The 14491-nt window shown below is 43.3% G+C and overlaps 1 protein-coding gene across 8 annotated transcripts in view; it reads right to left on the reverse strand.

Annotated features, from left to right (window-relative positions):
* The window catches only part of LOC138261611 (uncharacterized), a 909500-nt gene that overhangs the window by 618662 nt on the left and 276347 nt on the right, over window positions 1-14491 (reverse strand). For all 8 annotated transcript variants that reach the window (XM_069210725.1, XM_069210726.1, XM_069210728.1 and 5 more), the window contains exon 5: window positions 13378-13470. In XM_069210725.1, coding sequence (XP_069066826.1) covers window positions 13378-13470 — 93 coding nt within the window. The remainder of the gene's footprint in view (window positions 1-13377; window positions 13471-14491) is intronic.

Consider the following 14491-nt stretch of genomic DNA (forward strand, 5'->3'; position numbering starts at 1 on the left):
ACCTGAGAGTGGATCTCCCATTCGTGTATCTGTTGCTGTGTCCTGCTTAGCAGGTCCACTAGCTGACTGAGTATCCCTGGGATGTATTCTGCTAGCAAGTAAATGCAATTGTGATTTGCCCATTTCCAAATTGTTTGGGCTAGAAGGGACAGTTAAGATGAATGTGTTCCTTCTTGTTTCTTCAGATAATACATTGTTGTCATATTGTCTGTTTTTATCAAAACAGTTTTGTGCTTGAGAAGGGGTTGAAAATCTTTTAGGGCAAGGAATACAGCTAGCAATTCTAAATGGGTTATGTGATAAGTTAACTGTATTGAACTCCATTCCCCTTGTATGGTGAGGTTGTTGAGGTGAGCTCCCCAACCTATCATTGATGCATCTGTTGTTATTGTGGTCTGAGGCACAGTGTCCAGAAATGACCGACGTTCATTAAATTGTGATTCTACCATTGAAGAAATTTGTGTGTTTGGCGGTCTAACAACACTAGATCCTGCAATTGACCCTGTGCTTGAGACCATTGCTGTGAGAGGCACTGTTGTGGTGTTCTCATGTTTAATCTTGCATGCTGTACTATGGCTATGCAGGATGCCATAGTTTCATGATAAACCTTACAGTATAATGTTGATTTGGCTGTATTTGTGGTATGAGATTTTGAAAAGCTTGTATCCTTTGTGTATTTGGATAGGCTAAGTCTTTCTGGGGATTGAGAATAGCATCTAGGTAAGGTTGAAGCTGTGTTGGTTGAAGATGAGATTTTTGGTAATTGATTGTGAACCCTAATGTGTGTAGGGTTTCATTGTGTATTGAGTGTGTTGCTGACATTGTATAATATTGCTTGATTTTATTAGCCAATCATCTAGATAAGGAAAAATATGTATGTTTTGTCTTCTCAGGTAAGCTGCTACTACCGCTAGACATTTTGTAAAAACCCTTGGAGCTGTTGTTATGCCAAATGGAAGAACTTTGAATTGGTAATGGTTTCCCGCTATCACAAACCTTAGGTATTTTCGATGAGCTGGATGTATGAAGATATGAAAATATGCATCTTTGAGATCTAATGCAGTCATGTAATCTTGTTTTTGTAGTAGTGGAATGACGTCCTGCAGAGTTACCATGTGAAAGTGTTCTGACAGGACATATAGATTTAGTGGTCTGAGACCTAGAATGGGTCTGAGAGTGTCATCCTTTTTGGGAATGAGGAAGTATAGTGAATATACCCCTGGTCCATATTGAGATTTGGAACCAATTCTTTTGCTTCTTTTAGTAGTAGTGATTGTACCTCTTGTTGTAACAGCATGTTGTGTTCTGGGGACACCCTGTGATAACAAAGGGGAATGTTTAGAGGAGTAGAAATGAGTTCTAGGCAGTAACCATTGCGGATAACTGAAAGTACCCATTGGTCTATGGTGATATTTTGCCACTGGGTGTGGAATTGCTGCAGTCTGCCCCCTACAGGAGATGTGTGGTGTTATGGTATACTGAGGAAGTTACTGTTTTGTTGGAGTGGTGACACTCTGAGGCTTGACATTTGCCTCTGGCTCTGAAGTGTTGACCTCTATAAGAGCCTCTAAATGCTCCTTTTTGGTAATGCTGTTGGCCTTGTTTAGGTTGTGAGGTGGAAGCGTCTGCAGATTGGGGCTTGAAACCTCCTCTAAATTGTTGTTTACGAAAGAAGCCTTTATAAGGTGTAGTATATAGAGCTCCCTTACCCTTTGCAGTGTCAGAATCTTTCCTGAGTTCTTCAATTGTTGTGTCAACCTCAGGACCAAATAGGTGTTTTTTTTTATGAAATGGCAGATTGAAGCACTGCTTGTTGGATTTCTGGTTTGAAACCAGAAGATCATAACCACGCATGCCTACATATGGTTATGACAGTATTTACGCTTCTAGCTGCTGTATCTGCAGCATCAATTACAGATCTTATTTGGTTGTTTCGTACTGCCTGACCTTCTTCAACAATTTGTTGAGCCCTCTTTTGATGTTCTTTTAGCAGGTATTTTAAGAAGTCCTGCATTTTGTCCCAGTGTGCCCTGTCATATCTTGCTAGTAGGGCTTATGAATTGGCGATGCGTCATTGGTTAGCTGCCTGTGTAGATACCCCCTTACCAGCAGCATCAAACTTCTTGCTTTCATTGTCCGGGGGAGGGGTATCCCCTGAAGATTGGCTATTGGCTCTTTTCCTACCAGCACCGATGACAAAAGAGTCTGGTGGTACCTGTTGCGTGATGTAAGCTGGGTCTGTTGGTGCAGGCTTGTATTTTTTGTCTATTCATGGTGTAAAAATTCTAGCCTTAACAGGTTCTTTAAATATGTCGCCTGCATGTCTGAGCATGCCAGGCAACATTGGCAAGCACTGGTATTGTGAGTGAGTGGAGGACAATGTATTGAAAAGATAATCCTCTTCCAAAGGCTCACTATGCATCTGTACCCCATGGTACGCAGCTAGTCTTGAAATTACCTGTGTATATGCTGTGCTATCCTCTGGTGGCAAAGGTTTGTAAGGATAGAGTTCTCGGTCATTTAGTGGTATGGGATCAGGATCATACAAATCCAAGGGGTCAACTGTATCACCATGCAAATATGTATGGGAGTACGTTGGTGAAGGCAATGGTGGTGGGCTAACAGGTGGTAGTGAGAAAGAAACTTGTGGCGAATGTGGTGGAGAAATTTGTAAAGGTTGTGGTTTCTCCTTCCTTTTAAAGATTTTTGCTGGTGGTGGAACAGTATCAAGATTTTCTTGAAACGCCAACTTTCTTTTGGTTTGTGGAGGAGGTGAAGCAATGATCCTCCCAGTCTCTCTTTGGATATGTATCCTTGTTTGTCTGGCGTCCATGATTTCAAGTATAGGCTGAATATCTGATTCTTAAGAAATATATTCTGATGTTTTAGGCAATTTAGAAAATTGATCATCAAATGTCTTTGAGCTGTGATTCAATCGTCTCGAAAGTCCTTGTTCCTAGGTATAAAAAGATTTTTTCGGCTCCGAAGTGGACAGCTTTTTCAGTCCCAAAAATACAGTCTGTGGTTTCGGCTCCGAAGCCGGACGACAAACTTTCAACTCCGAAGAGTGTGGACGTTGGCTCGGATGTGGAGCTTTTAAGAGATTTACTTGAGTCCGGCATCGAAACGGGTGTGTCCTTCCTCGGCGCCGAACTTGAAGGTCAGTCGCCAACGATTTTCTTTCAGGTGGAACTGTGGCTCTCTGGCAGTGGTGCACCCAAAGCCTTAATAGGTCTTTTGGAAGTGGGCGTAGGGGCAGTTGTACTCACATGCTGAGCCGCAGTGATGGGATGGCTGTCTTCATCCGAGTCTGCTTCAGAGTCTGTGTCCTAAATCGAAACTGCCGTCTGTGCTGTTCTTCTTCTACAGCGTTGTACTCTGTATGTTTCGATGCCATTTCAAGTCTCCCCGCTCTCCAGTCACGCAGTGTCTTTTTGACCGGAACGACCAACAAGCTTCACAGTCTTCTTCTCGATGCTCGGGAGAGAGACAGAGATTACATACCACGTTTTGATCTGCATACGGGAATTTTGCGTGGAATCAAGGACAGAATCGGAATGGGGCCGGATCCATCAGGCTCCGACGTGGTAGGCCTGAACAGGCTCGAGTTGGAGCGTGCGCCCAAAAAGGGCGTTTTCTCATTTCCAATGGTACTATCGGCTTGATTACAGATGGAAACGCGATCAAAACAATATCGACGGTGAAATAGAGTTATTATAACGTTTCCGAATCGAAATTCTAGGAGCGAGAGGAAACACGTCCAAACCCGACAGCGGAAAGAAAACAATCTCACAAAGGAGTCGATGCCCATGCGCACTATCACCGAAGGGAGGAGTCATTCGATCACATGACTCGGAAAAAAGACTTCTACGAAGAAAAACAACTTGTAACACTCCGAGCCCAACACTAGATGGCGGAACCTATGCATAGCATGTGTATCTGCAGCTACCCATGTCACCGAATACACACACACACACACACATATATATATATATATAGAAAATGTCACTTACCCAGTGTACATCTGTTCGTGGCATGAGACGCTGCAGATTCACATGCTGTGCATTATCCTGCCATCTAGTGTTAGGCTCGGAGTGTTACAAGTTGTTTTTCTTCGAAGAAGTCTTTTCGAGTCACGAGACCGAGTGACTCCTCCCTTTCGGCTCCATTGCGCATGGGCGTCGACTCCATCTTAGATAGTTTTCCCCGCTGAGGGTGAGAGTATACTATATGTGCCCATGCAATGGAGTAGGTGTGTATGTACATAATGTGTATTAAAATAATATTTATTTACAAATTTACAGATCTAATTCAACTAACAACGGCTACAGGCTCCAGGGGAGGTGGGAGGGCGCATATGAATCTGCAGCGTCTCATGCCACGAACAGATGTACACTGGGTAAGTGACATTTTCCGTTCAGTGGCATGTGTAGCTGCAGATACACATGCTGTGCATAGACTAATAAGCAGTAACCTCCCCTAAAAAGCGGTGGCTTAGCCTGTAGGAGATGAAGTTGTTTGAAATAATGTTCTTAATACAGCCTGTCCTCCTGTGGCTCGTTGTGTTGTTAACACATCTACACAGTAATGCTTTGTGAATGTATGAGGCGTAGACCAGGTGGCTGCCTTACAAATTTCAGTAATAGGTATATTCCCCAGAAAAGCCATTGTGGCGCCTTTTTTCCTAGTGGAATGCGCTTTTGGTTTAATAGGTAGATCTCTTTTTGCTTTGATATAGCAAGTTTGAATACATTTAACTATCCATCTGGCAATGCCTTGTTTGAATATAGGATTACCTGCATGAGGTTTTTGGAAGGCTACAAACAATTGTTTTGTCCTGTCAATGTAATACATTAGTACTCTCTTTATGTCTAATGTATGTAAGGCTCTTTCGGCTACTGAGTCTGGTTGTGGAAAGAAGACTGGGAGTTGCACTGTTTGGTTTAGGTGGAACGGCGATATGACTTTTGGTAAGAATTTGGGATTTGTCCGGAGAACAACTTTATGTTTATGTATTTGTATAAAGGGTTCTTGTATAGTAAATTCTTGTATCTCACTTACTCTTCTAAGTGATGTGATAGCTATTAGAAAGGCTACCTTCCAAGTTAAGTATTGCATCTCACAAGACTGCATGGGTTCGAATGGTGGTCCCATGAGTCGTGTTAATACAATATTAATGTTCCACGAAGGTACTGGTGGTGTTCTTGGGGGTATGATTCTTTTTAGTCCTTCCATAAATGCTTTGATGACTGGAATTCTAAAAAGCGATGTTGAATGTGTAATCTGCAGATAGGCAGATATTGCAGTGAGATGTATTTTAATTGAAGAGAATGCTAGCTTAGACTTTTGTAAGTGTAATAAGTAGCTTACAATGTCTTCTGCGGAAGCATGCAGTGGTTGAATTTGATTAGTGTGGCAGTAGTAAACAAATCTTTTCCATTTGTTTGCGTAGCAATGTCTTGTAGTGGGTCTTCTAGCTTGTTTAATGACCTCCATACATTCTTGTGGAAGATTTAAATGTCCAAATTCCAAGATCTCAGGAGCCAGATTGCTAGATTGAGCGATGCTGGATTCGGGTGTCTGATCGGTAATTTGATGTGAGGTACTACTGATAAATCTAGCAGTGTTGTGTACCACGGTTGGCGAGCCCAGGTTGGTGCTATAAGTCTTATTTTGAATTTGTTTGGACTTAGTTTGTTTACCAGATAAGGAATGAGTGGAAGAGGGGGAAAAGCGTAAGCAAATATCCCTGACCAACTGATCCATAACGCATTGCCCTTGGACTGAGGGTGTGGGTACCTGGATGCGAAGTTTTGGCATTTTGTGTTTTCTTTTGTTGCAAATAGGTCTATTTTTGGCGTTCCCCAGCGTAGAAAGTAATCTTGTAGTATCTGGGGATGAATCTCCCATTCGTGTGTTTGTTGGTGATCTCGACTGAGATTGTCGGCCAACTGGTTCTGAATGCCTGGGATGTATTGTGCTATTAGGCGAATGTGATTGTGAATTGCCCAATGCCAAATTTTCTGTGCTAAGAGACACAGTTGTGACAAATGTGTCCCTCCTTGTTTGTTGAGGTAATACATTGTCGTCATGTTGTCGGTTTTGACAAGAATGTTTTTGTGGGCTATCAGTGGTTGAAATGCTTTTAATGCTAGAAACACTGCCAACAGTTCTAAATGATTTATGTGCAGTTGTTTTTGTTGATTGTCCCATTGTCCCTGTATGCTGTGCTGGTTGAGGTGTGCTCCCCACCCTATCATGGAAGCATCTGTTGTGATCACGTCTTGAGGGACTGGGTCTTGGAATGGCCGCCCTTGGTTTAAATTTATAGGGTTCCACCATTGAAGCGAGAAGTGTGTCTGGCGGTCTACCAACACTAGATCTTGGAGTTGACCCTGTGCTTGTGTCCATTGTTTTGCTAGGCACTGTTGTAAGGGCCGCATGTGTAATCTTGCGTTTGGGACAATGGCTATGCATGAAGACATCATGCCTAGAAGTTTCATTACAAACCTCACTTGGTAGTGTTGGTTTGGCTGTATATTCAATGTTATATTTTGGAACACTTGTACCCTTTGTAGACTTGGAGTTGCAACCACTTTTTGTGTGTTGAGTGTTGCTCCTAAGTATTGTTGTATTTAGGATGGCTGCAGATGTGATTTTTGGTAATTTATAGAAAACCCTAGTTTGTGTAGAGTTTCTATAAGGTATTGCGTGTGAAGAAGACACTGTTGTTGAGTGCTGGTTTTTATTAGCCAGTCGTCTAAGTACGGGAATACGTGCATCTGCTGTCTCCTTATGTGAGCGGCTACTACTGCAAGACATTTTGTGAATACCCTTGGGGCTGTTGTTATCCCGAACTGTAACACTTTGAATTTGTAGTGTACGCTGTGTATTACAAACCTTAAGTATTTTCTGTGGGAAGGATGTATGGGTATGTGAAAGTAGGCATCCTTGAGATCTAATGTTGACATGTAGTCCTCTTTTTTGAATAAGGGAACCACGTCTTGAAGTGTTACCATGGGAAAGTGATCCGATTTGATGAAGAGATTCAGTGTTCTGAGGTCTAATATGGGTCTTAACGTTTTGTCTTTCTTTGGAATTAGGAAATATAGGGAGTAGACGCCTGTCCCTTTTTGATGGTTGGGTACTAACTCTATTGCTTGTTTTTGTAACAATGCTTGGACTTCTAGTTGTAACAGGTGTAAGTGTTGTTGGACATATTGTGTGCTCTTGGGGGCACATCTGGCGGTAAATTTATAAATTCTATGCAATAACCATGTTGGATAATGGCTAGGACCCAGGCGTCCGTAGTTATGTGTGTCCAGTTTTTGTAGTATGCAGTAAGTCTCCCCCCCACTGGTGTTAAGTGTTGGGGTTTTGTGACATTGAAGTCACTGTTTGGTTTGACTTGTTTTAGGGGTCTGGAATTTTCCGCTTGCTCTTGGGAATTGTCCACCCCTATATGAGCCTCGAAACCCTCCTCTCTGGTATTGTCCCTGATAGGTGGGTCTGGTTTGTGAGGTGGAAGGTTCTGGTGTTTGCATACGAAACCCCCCCCTTAATTGTGGCTTTCTAAATGTGCCTCTGCTTTGTGGGGAGTAGAGCGCGCCCATGGCTTTCGCTGTGTCTGGGTCCTTTTTTAATTTTTCAATTGTTGTGTCCACTTCCGGCCCAAACAATTGTTCCTGGTTGAAAGGCATGTTTAACACAGCTTGTTGGATTCCTGGCTTGAATCATGAGCTTCGTAACAATGCATGCCTGTGAATGGTTACTGCAGTGTTAACTGTTCGTGCTGCTGGGTCTGCTGAGTCTAATGCGGACCTTATTCGGTTGTTGGCTATTGCTTGTCCTTCCTCAACAACCTGTTGGGCACGTTTCTGGTGTTCTTTGGGCAAGTGCTGTATAATGTTTTGCATTTCGTCCCAGTGTGCCCTGTCATAGCGAGCCAGTAGGGCTTGCGAGTTTGCGATCCGCCATTGATTGGCTGCCTGTGCTGCCACCCGTTTGCCCGCTGCATCAAACATTCTACTCTCTTTGTCAAGCGGTGGAGCGTCTCCTGATGATTGAGAGTTTGCCCTCTTTCTTGCTGCCCCTACAACTACAGAGTCTGGTGTAAGTTGTGTTATAAACACAGGGTCCGTTGGGGGAGGTTTGTATTTTTTCTCCACCCTAGGTGTGATAGCCCTTCCTTTCACAGGCTCCTGGAAGACCTGTTTTGCGTGCTTGAGCATGCCTGGGAGCATTGGCAGACTCTGGTAGGAAGTGTGGGTGGACGCCAAGGTGTTGAATAGGAAATCATCCTCTATTGGCTCTGAATGCATTGCTACATTGTGGAATGTAGCTGCCCTTGACAGTACCTGTGTATATGCAGTACTGTCCTCTGGAGGTGACGGCCTTGTTGGGTAACAATCTGGGCTGTTGTCTGATACCGGAGCATCATATAAGTCCCATGCATCCGGATCATCCTGTGTCATCCCTGTATGGGTCGGTGACTGCATTGGGGGTGTTGTTACCGGGGACAGCTGTGGTGAATGCAGTGGAGAACGTTGTGGCGAAAACCTTGGTGGTGGTGTTTTATCTCTTGCCACCTTTGCCTTTGGCTGCATTTCTGACTGATGAAATGCCAGCTTTCTTTTAGTTTTAATTGGAGGAAGAGTTTGAATTTTCCCAGTCTCTTTATGGATATGCAATCTCCTTTGGGTCTGGTCTGGTTCCCCCATACCTATCTCCTGCTCAAATCTGTGTTTTTGCATTTGGCCGGAAAGTCCTTGCTCTTGTAAGAGCTTCTTTTCGGCTCCGAAGCCACTTTTTTCGTTACCGAAGCTTCCAAGAAAGTCTTTTTAGGTTCCGACCTAACTTTTCTCACCTTGGGTGAGTCGAACTCTTGGTGCCAACATCGTTCGGAGCCTGAATTTCGACAGGAGTTGGATGTCTTCGGCAGTTCTTTGGCCTTTTTCGGTGCCGATGTTTGGTCACCGTCTTTTTGATGGGTTAATCCATGGCCTGCTGGTGGTGGCATCCCCTTGGCCTTTACGATCTTTGTGTGAGTCTTGGACGGGGCAGTTTTACTCACTGTTTTCTGCGTCGTCGCAGGTCGCTCACTTTCGGAATCATCTGAGTCCGTTCCCAGGATGGAAATTCTTTCCTCCTCTTCGACGTAGAGTTGTTCCCTCGGTGTCGACGCCAATTTTTAGTCTTCTGGCACTTCGATCGCGTAGGGTCTTTTTCGATCAAAATGCCTGACAGGCCTCACAAGTATCCTCCCTGTGTTCTGGTGATAGACACAGATTACAGACCAAGTGTTGGTCTGTATAAGGATACTTTGAGTGGCGCGTCAGACAAAAGCGGAAGGGGGTCCGGTCCATTAGTTTCGTCGATGGATGTGGTCAGGCCGACCAGGCCCTGCTGAAGAGCGGAAGCCCCGAAGGGCCGCCGGAGCGCTTCTACTATCGGTGTCGATACGCTAACACTAAACCGGTACCGAGCGCGAACAATACCATTGAATTTTCGATATTTAGCTAACTTTCCCGATTCGAAATACGGAGCGAAGAGGAACACGTCCGAACCCGATGGCGGAAAGAAAACAATCTAAGATGGAGTCGACCCCCATGCGCAATGGAGACGAAAGGGAGGAGTCCCTCGGTCTTGTGACTCTAAAAGACTTCTTCGAAGAAAAACAACTTGTAACACTCCGAGCCCAACACTAGATGGCAGGATAATGCACAGAATGTGTATCTACAGCTACACATGCGACCGAACTATATATATATATATATATATATATATATATATATATATATATATATATATATATATAAATACGCACACATACAAACACACACAGGTTACAGGAACGTCAATAATGTTACTACAAATGTTAGTGGCATTGTCAATGGTGTTATAAAAGATGTCAAGAGTGCTGTAATATCTGGGGTAATTAGCAATGCATGGCGAGGGTGTGAATTATAGTGACCTACTGCCAGGTCCAGTGTCCAACAGCCCAATAACACCACCAACCCGGTGCCTATTGCCGTGTGCGGCAGGGGCTGGCCACAGGGCCTGTGGCCAACTCCTACAGCCACCCAACATTACATAGACTTTCGACCGTGTGCAGCAGGGGTTGGCTGCAGGGCCTGGCAACACCCTCTATAACCACTGAACCGTGCATGGCAGGGGTAGGTCACAGGGCACCATGCACGGCATTTGGCTGTGTGCAGTAGAGGTAGGTCACCGGGCCTGGCATATCTCACTGTGTCACCCAAAAATCCCTACCATCATAAAAATGCCCTTACCACCCAAAAAAACTATGCTCATCCTTTAACCTAAAAATGCTCTTGCCACTCAAAAACCCATGCCAACACTAAACCCTAAAAGCCCTTAACACCCAAAAACCCATAACTCACCCTAAAACCTAAAAATGCCCTTACCACCCAAAAACCCATACCCACCATAAACCCTAACTATGCCCTCACCACCCAAAAATCCATACTCATCCCCAAACCCTAAAAATGCCTGTTGCCCAAAAACCCATACCAAGCATAAACCCTAAACATTCTTACCACCCAAAAGCCCATATAGACCATAAAACCTAAAAATGCCCTTCCTACCCAAAACCCATACCCACAATAAAACCGAAAAAAGCCTTTACCACCCAGAAACGCATACCCACCCTAAAACATAAAAATGCCCATACAACTCAAAAACCAATACCTACCATAATCCTTAAAAATCCCCTACCACCCAAAAACCCATGTATATAAATACACACACTTAATACCTGTACTTACCTTTAAAACCTTTACCACACATATGCCTTTAAATTCATTGTAAAGGCATGCCTGTTGAAGGCATATTCATGGGGAAAAAAATTGTGAAAAGGGCATAAGCGTGGTAAAGGTTTCGTTTTAACGGTCATGCGTGGTTATGAATGCATTGTAATGCCTGTTTCCCCTCCAGAGGAAGGGTTGATCACTGCATTGCAATCCTAAGGAGTCAGAAGGTAGCCATCAGAAGAGTTTGATGATGTTAAACTCTTGCTGAGTAAATCAGCTCTGGTGACTTTAGTACATTTATCATTAGATTTCAACGCCTCTTTAGAACTTATTTTATCACCAGGAGTGTAACCCCTTCTCTAGTTTTGTTCCCGGTTTTTGCATTTTTGCTTTGCTCTTGCCAGCTTAGGGGAAAATCAGGGGGCAAAAGCAGACAATCAATGTGAGAATAAAAGGCCATTCCCGCCTGCATGCAAGATCAACAATCAAGAAGACAGAGCCTGCAGACTTGAGAGCAATTGTGCAGGCAAGTGCAGATGCACAGTCCAAATTTTTAATTGGCAGATTAAGCACCCTTATTGAGTATAAGTGCAGTAACAACTTGCGTTATGAATGAAGGAACATGCCACTGGATTCAAGCTAGCCTGGCTGATGAAGGCTGATACCCTGAAACCGGTCCCAGGATCCTTGTTTCCAGACCAGGGAGGACTTGGCCTGGCAGTTCGGGCTTGACTGTCCCATGGAGAACAGGTTATGGTTGATTTGCATCTGGCTGGGTCCAAACTGGGGTGGCATGGTGAACAAAAGAACAATGAATTTAACCAGATCTGTGACTGGGGGTGAGGGTCTGAAAAGTTTCAGCACTCCGTCCATCATCCTTTTGTGTTCTTCATGTACAATACAGCTCATCTTGAATATAATCATTATTTTGATGGGAAGTCATTTGGGGATGACCAGGTTCATAACAGCTTGGCTTCCAGAGACTAGCCTCACAGCAGCATTTAGGGCTGCATTTAATGGTCTCTGGAGTTCCTGACAATAAGGAAACCCTATATTTGAGTCTGGATAGGACTGGGGATCAGTCTACTGCTCTAAAGAGAGATTCTGAGTTGCAAGATTTGAAACTTTGGAGTCTTTGCTGGTGTCGGCACTTCTAGCCTGTGTGTTTATACTGGCTTGTATGTTGAGCGTTTTGTCCTGTGTAATGCTTAGGGGTTTTAGACAATCAATTATTGAGGGTTTTCGGTCTAGGATATTAATCGCATTCAGCCAGAATTGGCTCCGAATGGAATTACATGGGAAAGTAATAAGAGATTCTGTTTTCAAATGCTTCCATTTCAGGGCACTGGGGAGCTTGCAAGAACCTGTCCTAGAACACAACGATCTGCCCAAGTATTCTTTCGCCCTACAGCAACAATTTCCACTACAGAGTGCTCCTGTCCAGTATAGGTGCTTCAGAGAGAGCACCATGAGGCATTACTAGCTGCTTCACAATAGTGTCTCTACTGCTGGTTTCACGGAGTTTTCGTGCGTCTTGCACTGGTGCTACTTGTCTCTTTCTAGGCCCTGTCCCTTTCCCCTTCAGCAAGCAGAGGTTGTCCAAATGCTGATACTTATGATTTCTTTTCCTAACGGCTCCTCGTGCAGTCACTCAAAAAATACACTGCATTGGATCTACCCATTCATTGTCACTTCCTGCGATTTGGTTAACCCATCTCCACAATATGTTATTGCAGGCTGCCAAATGCTAATAAAACATTGAAAAGTCTTAAATAATAGAATGGGGACTCAGGTTATGATGAAAAGGTCAAGTAACAGGGCTGTATTCTTTAGAGAAAGTAGAGATCATAGCTATAATTATTATAGAAATATGTCATCTCAGATATGCGAGGTAACCTATGAAATCTCTGAGCATTAAAAACGGCACTGAACTTTTTCCTGCCCACCGATGCAATTCCTATCTTGCAACTGAGCTTATGGGTTTACACTTGAGCAGTTATTAAAGACTGACAGTCATTATAAGAGTCACGATAAGTCAATGTAATAGGAAGCATTTACATTATGCTAGAAATATTTACTAGGGATGGTGCAAGAATTGCATTATTAATGAATAATTTGGTGTTGAAACAATTTGTGTCTTATCTTCACTCTTTCCAACAAGATCATCATTAGTATACAAGGAACACATTTTTGCTCATTAAAGATAGCAGAAGTGCAGTAATAAAGGTGTCTGAAAACAATTTTCAAAAGCCAGACAAGTATCAACGAACTCTTCTGGAAGGCACAGCTATGAGACACATTCAACAATAACAATAATGGCACACAGTTTGAAACAATTGGGCAAAAATATGGTGAAAACCCCTTGTGAAACATGAATCTTCTGTCCATGTACATTGCTCTAACAAAAGAGGATCACACCTGAAAAAGTAAGAGGTAGTTTGAAAGATCCAAGCTGCTGCCAGTTTTCCCTGGCACAGCTTTATCATTTGAATAATGAAGGATGAAGAGGTACTACTTTAACAGATCTTCATCTGAACACTCTCAAGTGTTGTCTTTGTACAGCATGTATTACAAGTGCAGAAAAAAGGCAGAGATAAGTGATTACCAGGAGGCAGACCGTCATCGTTATCTTCACCATCCTCCTCTGCACTCTCTTCGTCATCTTCCTCCTCTTCCGGGACCAATTTCTGCCCCTGCCCTAGAAAAACGTATCCTGGGTCAGACAATCAGATTTTGGACTTGCATTCCTCACTGTATCCTTAATATCAAAAGCTCTCTTCATAACGCAAGTCTTCCGACTATACAATAAGGATGAGGTATGAAAGAATAAAACGTCTTTCCATAAACCAGGTTTTTTAAGAAGGTATTCCCACCTTTCCATTTGATTAAGTAACGCTTCAATCTGGATACTGCACACTAAACACCTACTCTAATACACAAACAAGAGCGTGTGTGCAGAATCTTAGAGCATATTTTGTGCATATTGTTGTTAGATACATATAACATGTGACTTGGATAGCAATTTATGTTTCCTGTTATGAGCGTTCTTTATTTCGGCGCTGCGCACAGATTGTGACATTGGCAATGGAGTCGCAATGAAGATAGTTCCTGCAGCGGTTCCCAGACAAACTTTTTCTGTCATTAATACTGGAACCCCAGACTGCTGTATACAAAGGTCTTGCTAACCTCATACTGCGGCTGAGCTGCTGTGCTAAATCACCACGACTAATGCACACAACAAAAAATAAACGTTCCTTTAAACGAAGTCAACTCCGCCCCGCCAACCCCTCCAAATCTCCCCCGGAAGCATTCCATCACGGAAACAACATATACAAGTTGTACCTGAATTTGCACAATTCATATTTCCGCGTAGGGGACAAGACTAGCTCAGGGTATGTTCACCCCAGTCCCCAAAACAATATACTGGTGTGCCAGCCTTGACGGCTCTACTTATTTGCCACTGCAGATTCAAAACGTTGCACAAAACTAGCTTATTTTTTGCCCTGGGTAACCACCGAAAATAATCTCTTGCAGCAAATACAGTATTTATAAATATTAGCAACCAGGTGTTCCTAATTCCTTTTGAAATTATTTTCCACTACAATGGCATTATTTTAACTTTACCTTAAATCCCTTTCTGTGCATATGTGTTTTGGTATTTATAAAGAGGCGACCTAGTTGCCTATCAACGAAGCACAGTACAGGGGGTAAGACCCAGT

The sequence above is a fragment of the Pleurodeles waltl genome, chromosome 10 (assembly GCF_031143425.1).
Source record: "Pleurodeles waltl isolate 20211129_DDA chromosome 10, aPleWal1.hap1.20221129, whole genome shotgun sequence".
Classification (NCBI taxonomy): Eukaryota; Metazoa; Chordata; class Amphibia; order Caudata; family Salamandridae; genus Pleurodeles; species Pleurodeles waltl.